The sequence below is a fragment of the Strongylocentrotus purpuratus genome, unplaced genomic scaffold, assembly GCF_000002235.5.
Source record: "Strongylocentrotus purpuratus isolate Spur 01 unplaced genomic scaffold, Spur_5.0 spur5_scaffold_19, whole genome shotgun sequence".
Classification (NCBI taxonomy): Eukaryota; Metazoa; Echinodermata; class Echinoidea; order Camarodonta; family Strongylocentrotidae; genus Strongylocentrotus; species Strongylocentrotus purpuratus.
In genome coordinates, this window is record NW_022145604.1 from 7,131,000 (window position 1) to 7,138,941 (window position 7,942).

A 7,942-nucleotide genomic window follows, 5' to 3' on the forward strand; every position below is an offset into this window, starting at 1 on the left:
CCTATCACATGGCACATGACCTTTCCTCCGAATCTTTCCGATGCCTTCCGATCCGAAAAACGGTGCAGTGTGCGTGACCCCTGGAAGAATTTCACATCGCCATGTTTAGCAGGGTGGCAAAGACGAGTTTTTCGGCCGTAAGGGCTGCAAAATCACAATTTTCACACTCATTATCACAACAGACGAGTAAAACATGGGTACCAGCAGCAACATGTAGCAGTAAGTTGATCAAAAATAGTCGTATTCATTGTCTATTTTATCATTAAAAAATGCCGGGTGATTTTCGGTTACATGCATGTGTGTGGGTTTGTGTGCGTGTCTGTGTAGTGCCGTGAAATGCATTGAAAATGCCGGTGCGGTGGCGCGGCTCAGCAATTTTTTTGATTCGTGCAGTGATGATGGGTGATGTGAACGTTTACCACCTTTTTTGTGCCAAAATGTTTATAAAAAATGATGAAATATATATCTAGAATGTACTCAGTTTTGTGATTAAATTAACGGTTATTCCACAATTACTGCCCAGATCAGTCCAAACTTCCAGAACATCCTACAAATGACACAAAAAAAAACTTAAATTTTAAAAGTCATCAAAAATACCTTCTTGAAGCTGAAGTTAGGCCCTAGAAAATGCAAAATAACTAGTCTAAGGGCAAGGCCCAACATTGAAACTAATTTCTTGAAGTAGTCTAAATGAGTTTTTTTCTTCTTCTGTGCTCTGCGAGTTTCTGCCTGGTTCCTGTTCTGCGCCCTGGAAATGCAAAAAACGTATTTCGCGTAAAAAATATCCCCAGTTCATCGTCTACTTTGGTTGTCCATCTTCTTGAGGATTAATTGCTCATAATGTGTAAGTCTCTGTGCAAAGTCGATGTGAAAAACATCAAGAAAATCATCGCGGAAATCCGATTTTCGCATTGCCAACGCACGAAAAATCTGTGAAAATGTGGACGATTCTTCATCTTATTTTTGCGAACACGTCTCTCATGCTTTTCAAACTTGCTTGCATGAAAATAACACTCTTTAAATTGTTTTGCATTGAACTCAAATATTTTCGGGCTGTTTTGGGCATTTCAGGGGCTAATTTGCCCGAGCCCCCATGTTTTTTTCCCCTGATGTACAGCTTCTCTGTAATCTGAATATGACTTGACCGAGTTGCTTGATAATGTTCTGTATTCTACATTTACTTTAATTTTGCAGAACGATCATATGCTGCTGAGGCAAAGACGTCAGCATCCCCAGTTTCGGGTCAGATCGTAGCTGTCATCGGAGCTGTCGTCGACGTCCAGTTCGAGGATGACCTCCCACCCATTCTCAATGCCTTGGAGGTTCAGGGAAGGACCTCCAGGCTGGTGTTGGAAGTTGCACAGCATCTTGGTAAGAACTGATTGAATAATGCTGTTCACATCAGAGATGACGATGGGTTAATGTTGCCCTCACAATGTGAAGAGAGTCCCACAAAAAAAATACAAGAGTCCCCTTAAAATGTTGTATTTTCCATACAAGGATGCTTAATGCTTGTATGACATGATTCAATGTGTAATTTGGACCAAAAAAAATGAATTTAAACTCGTTATTTTCCCCTAGGTGACATGCATTTCTGCGAATATAAGATTGAAATAAAATTTGCATCTCCTTGCAGTCCAAACAGCATTCGTTCATATGATTTAGAAAATGACATGAGGAAAAATGGTAAAAAAAGTCTTTTTCTAAGGATGTTTGTGGAAAAAAATAAAATTGTATGCTTCATTAGAAATTAGACCACAGTTTGTGAGGTAAATGTTAAAAGTGAAAATTTCAAAATTATGCCGACTAACAAAGCAAGTCAAAAGAATGCAAAATCCTCTATGAATAATTATCCTCTTTATTTTATTTTTTTTTATACAAAATTTTTTTCATTCCATAAAGAAAACGCTTGTTTGAATTTCATCCCCATCTTCAATTCAGAATACATTGATTTTCCATGTAACCTAAGGAGGCTCTAATGTTCAAGAATGAAATAAATGGAGAGTGTAAAAAAAATGAGTAAATTGCATGTGATATCTTAAAATGTTAAACTTGATCTTTTGTGCAGGTGAGAACACAGTTAGGACAATTGCCATGGACGGTACAGAAGGTCTGATCCGAGGCCAGAAGTGCGTTGACACTGGCTCCCCCATCAGCATCCCCGTCGGCCCCGAGACGCTGGGACGCATCATCAATGTCATTGGTGAACCCATTGACGAGAGAGGACCAATTGGAACAGACAAGTGCGTATTCATCGAGCAGACATACTTCCCCAAGTTCACATCCCATATAGTAGTTCAATGACACATAATAAAGCGATAGTTACTCTCCAGTCAATATCATTCACTTACTGAATTTTAACTTTAAACCCTGACCTTGCAATATTCCTATCCCTAAACCTAACCAAAACCCTTACTCAATATCTTTGACAAAGTCGAGCCCAGAGTCATCACAAGAGCACGAGTCACAGCATCATTATTTACTTTGAAGATATAGAATAATGTTAGATAATGATTAAAACTGCCATGTTTTGGGGGTGTGTTTGCATGAGATATTCTTAGTTTCCGGTATGGCCTACAGGTTATGTCTGTATTGTTTGCAGTAATTTCACTGAACCATTAATTTTTTTAACCCTTCTTTTCGACCCTTGTAATTAACAGGAGATCAGCAATCCATGCAGAAGCTCCAGCGTTTGTAGAGATGAGTGTAAATCAGGAGATCCTTGTTACTGGAATCAAGGTTGTAGATCTACTGGCCCCATACGCCAAGGGAGGAAAGATTGGTAAGATTCTCATGGTTCAGAGTCTAGAACATACAATAATGATAATAATAATAGCTCACTTTTATAATGCGCTAATACTTTGTTTCTAGGCGCAGCACAAATTTAGTCCGTTCCACTGGATGGCTTCATATTGTGTTGAAGAATGAAGAGACTCGCTATTTATTGGTGAGGCAACTTATTAGAGAGGACACTGCTGTTAAGAGAAAATAATTTATAAATAGAAGTTTAGGAAAGTGAAATTGAGTTCGCTGCAATGTGAATGCACTTCTGAGCTAAACTACAGAGCACAAGAACTTGGATCGTTCAGGCATTTTGGACTTAATTATGTAAATTCCCTAAAATATGTAGTAAAATGTCATCACTGACCAGTATATAAGGTATACATGAACCTGCCAAATAAACAACATGTAATTGAACTGAATTGTGCTGATAATGATAAAGCAAAATATCTGTAGCAACTGAATAAGGATTATAAACCAAAAAAGTATGATGTTGTACATAAAGTTTTTTTAGTAAAGGAGTGCCATTTTAGTAGGGCTTCACACCAACTTTTTTGGAAGGGGTTCCAGATTTATTTATTTTTGGTCTATAAGCATGCAATATCTATATTTTGCGGGACCAGACGTAGACTTTACATGTAGGTGCTCATTTGACCCGAGCGTCTGTTAGTGACAGCCTTGCTATCAGTATCATAGCCAACATAAACATGTTACGAGGTGCGAGCTGTAAGAGGAGTCGAAATAAACTAATATTTCTCTACCCGTTATTTCTAGGTCTGTTTGGCGGGGCTGGTGTAGGAAAGACTGTACTGATCATGGAGCTGATTAACAACGTAGCCAAGGCCCACGGAGGTTACTCTGTGTTCGCTGGTGTAGGAGAGAGGACCCGTGAGGGTAACGATCTCTACCATGAGATGATTGAAGGAGGTGTCATCTCCCTCAAGGACGACACATCAAAGGTAACCATAAACTAATAAAAGTGTAGTGCTCTTCATTGTCCGTATTTTGTAAGGTCCAAATTAGTACTATTAGGGGTCGTTGATGCACCCAGCTACTCCCCCCCCCCCCTATTCCTTGCATATTATTTATGTGCTACTAGGTTTTTGTTATTGTTTAATTTTTTAATCTTGGGCAGTTCACCTCTTTATAACTATCTTCCAGAGATCTAAGTGGTTTTAGCAGGTTCAGTTTAATTACAAAGTTATGCATTAAGCACCTCCATTTTTTCTCGATTTATTTTCCCAAAGTGCACAAAGTTGGGACTTTTCTTTTTAAAAGATCTGTAGATTTTTGGGATCACCTGACCATGTGCTAACAACAAACCGGTCAATTTTATTTACTGATTTAATTTGCTCTGCTGACACACAGGTAGCGTTGGTGTACGGACAGATGAACGAGCCCCCTGGCGCCCGTGCCCGTGTCGCCTTGACCGGACTGACCGTTGCCGAATACTTCCGTGACCAAGAGGGACAGGATGTGCTGCTCTTCATTGACAACATCTTCCGCTTCACACAGGCTGGATCAGAGGTGAGGTTGCACGACTATCCTCCCAAGACGGGATTTCCCCCAAGATATGGGGACTAATTGAGCTTTTGTATATTTGTAGTGTTGAGTCATGTGCATCCATGCTATACCAAATGGACTTGCCTTACAGATTTTGTTAAAATCTTCTTATCTGTGTTCACACGGAAGTATTCAATTTATGAATGAGGGATCTACATGTTATTTTTGGTTATCATGTGGGTAACTAGGTTACAATTTTACTATTACTCATATTGATATAATACAATTAATATTTCACATTAAATTATTCAGTACTTAATCGTGGATATTATGCTCCTTACATGGGTTTTTAAGGGGATGTTTGTTAGAAATTCTTTGGAATTTAGACACCTGTCCTGTTATTTAAAAAAAAAGACGTTGATTTCTACAAGCCTCATGGAAGTCCACCATATATTTTGAACATGTCACCTTATATCACGTGCAGGTATCTGCTCTGCTGGGACGTATCCCATCTGCTGTAGGATACCAGCCAACCCTGGCCACTGACATGGGTACTATGCAGGAGCGTATCACCACCACCAAGAAGGGATCCATCACCTCAGTACAGGTCAGTAAGCAGTCAGATTCTACTACAGTCAAACCTGCTTTAGTGACCACCTGTCTACAAAGACCACCTGTCTATAAAGGCCACATTTTTTGTTTCCCTTGAAAATGGTTTCATTTTGAATCATGTACTAAACGAACCTGTCTACAAAGGCCAGTTGCTATACACAGGTTTGACTGTACATAGGGTTCTACAGTCTATCTGTCTATTGGGAGCCAGAAGCTGAAGGGTGTCAACTTTGTGTGTCTGAGTATATGACTTAATGCTCTTCCGGCTCCAAACAGATGGTATATGCTCTAGCTACAATTTTCTTGTAGTAACCAAATTCTCAACTTTAACCCTGGACCAAACACAATACCGTACTATAAACCTAACCTAAAACCAACTTGGAACTCTAATCCTATATCTTTAATATAAAGCCTGGAACAATGTTGCCATAGCGAACAAAGTGTAACATAGCTTTGAGTCTGTAATATTTTTGTATTGATTGGCGTGAAGGAGGGGAACCATAGTTGTAACTCTTTGTTTGATAAAAAGCCAGAAGGGAAAGAATTCAAAGATGTCATCCAAATCGAAGGAACATTTGATGTATATGTTCATTCTCACACAGCATCAGGTTTTAAGATGTGTCTTTCTACATGCTTTTTTAGAATACTTGATGGATGACTCACATCTGTATCTCTTTGGCATTTCCTAGTATCAACTAACCAGGGTCTTTGTCTAACTACCAATCCTTTGAAATCAACTACCCATGCTTCTGTTTGATTATCAATCCTTATGTGTCTTCAGACACAACCCAATACTCCCATATCCTTTAATTACCCATCATCTATATCTCTTTTCACCAGGCCATCTACGTGCCCGCTGATGATTTGACTGACCCTGCCCCTGCCACCACCTTCGCCCATTTGGACGCCACCACTGTGTTGTCCCGTGGTATCGCTGAGCTGGGTATCTACCCCGCTGTGGATCCTCTGGATTCCTCCTCCCGTATCATGGACCCCAACGTCGTCGGAGAGCGTCACTACGGCATCGCTCGTGGAGTGCAGAAAATCCTCCAGGTGAGCTAACCAACCCTCTTGAACTGGGGGGCATTTCACAAAACTTGGAGTTAAAGTATGCTGTGTGTGGTGTATGTCATTAGCAAACAACGTGAAGAAATGAATGAACTCGAACCCTTAAAAGCTAGACATCCATTATTACATCATGGACTGTAGTATTATAATGAGTCTTGAAGTAAGATTGAATAAGATCGGATAATGAAAATTTGAATGTTGTTCCTTTGACTTGAAAAGATAATATCTGTTTTATAAATAGTTCAAATGGAGCCAGGCCACATGATATGAAAAAATCCAACACCCCTATTAATTGAGAAACTTGTAATTGTTTGTGAATTTCCATTTCACCAGCAGTTCTTTTCTTGCAATTTAGAACAAGACCCTTACACAGTATACTTCATTGTGTTTGAGTGTGTCCATCTTTGAATGTCAATGTTAACTTCGTGCTTTTTTTTTCTGCTTCTCCAGGACAACAAGACCCTGCAGGACATCATCGCCATCTTGGGTATGGACGAGTTGTCCGAGGACGACAAACTGACCGTGTCCCGAGCCAGGAAGATCCAGAGGTTCTTGTCCCAACCCTTCCAGGTCGCCGAGGTCTTCACCGGCAGTCCAGGCAAGCTCGTCTCGATGGCAGAGACCATCGACGGATTCGAGTCCATTATCAAGGGTAAGAGCTAGTACCGGTAGATAATAGTGGAGTTGAGGGACGTTTGCTCTGCTCACCATGGCTTGCCTACATCTGATTAAGGCTGTTTTTGTCATAGATGTAGAATTAGGGATGCAGATGGACTTTCTATAGCTTTCGGTTTAAAAATGTGATACAGTTAGAAATAGTATTATGGGCAGGGTTGAAATTCTGAGTTTGACCAGTGTAAGAAATTTACTGCAGAGCACGTGTCCGTCAAGCATATTGCTGCGATGTTCATGCAGTCACACAAATGCGAATGACCAGTGACATGTTAAAAATTATAGGTGCTTGGTCATGTTCGCTTGCTTGTAACTAGTCCTCTGATCAGGATGTTTGTCGCAATTTTATAAAACAAAAGTTACTTACCAAATTTGCATATTGCCAAAATAATCACTTTTTTCCACCACTTTATCTGCAGAGAGCCAGAAGGATTTTAGCTTTATGTTAAGGGCAATTAAATATTTTAAAACCCTTCTGGCTCCCGACAGAAATTGTAATGTATCACTTTGTCAGAAGCATGCTATTAATTTTGTTTTTATTTCTTGTTCTTTCTTTCTCTCCCCAGGCGAGTGCGACCATCTACCAGAGATTGCTTTCTACATGGTAGGCAACATCCAAGATGTCAAGGATAAGGCCGACAGGCTCGCAGAAGAACTATCATAAATTATCCCCCCTCCCCCCAAACAATGAAATTTAGAGCTGGCATGGCTACGGGTCCAAGACACCCCTCTTGATTGTTGTTATTCAGGGCTAGTCGTCTAACACTGCCCGTGCCTGGGCCCAAAGAATTTATGTTCAGAGTTATAACTTATATCAAGATTGTTTTCTAAATTGTAATTGTGAAAAATTGAGAGCGAGGGTATTCCAACCTAGCGTAGTTTTGTCACATGAATCTGTCATTTTCCTTGTTTTTTTGCTTGTTATCCACAATAGATTGTAAATGCACAAACAGCTTGGCAAAGTTTGTAAATTTGATCATAACCATTTATCACAATTTAAGGCAGTACCTTCATCACATTGGTGTGTCACTGATGTCTGACTTCCATCTATCTTGTCTGCTCTAATCTTATTAGAAATTGGCCAATGTCCAAACATTTCCAATGTAGATATTGACATATCTTCACTTGATTTCTGTGTAGAGCCGTTCACCTATGACAGATGATTGGCATTTATTTTGAATGGATGTTATAGAGCTTTACTGAACCCAGTTGCGATTGTGATTTCCTTGTGTGAACAGAATCGCAACTGACCTTGAAAAAGAAAAACAAGTGTATTAAAAATTATTGGAAGGTTCAAGAACCAAAG

At 39.7% G+C, this 7,942-nt stretch overlaps 1 protein-coding gene across 1 annotated transcript; it reads left to right on the forward strand.

The window, feature by feature from the left end:
• Positions 1-65: 65 nt before the first annotated feature.
• LOC548622 (ATP synthase beta subunit) lies at positions 66-7,941 on the forward strand. The gene is made up of 10 exons (NM_001123502.1): positions 66-219; positions 1,195-1,371; positions 2,069-2,243; positions 2,661-2,782; positions 3,556-3,740; positions 4,150-4,308; positions 4,769-4,891; positions 5,737-5,949; positions 6,415-6,616; positions 7,203-7,941. The coding sequence occupies exons 1-10, from the start codon at positions 102-104 to the stop codon at positions 7,298-7,300; spliced, it is 1,572 nt and encodes a 523-aa protein (NP_001116974.1). The 5' UTR covers positions 66-101; the 3' UTR covers positions 7,301-7,941.
• The last annotated feature ends 1 nt before the right edge of the window (position 7,942 follows it).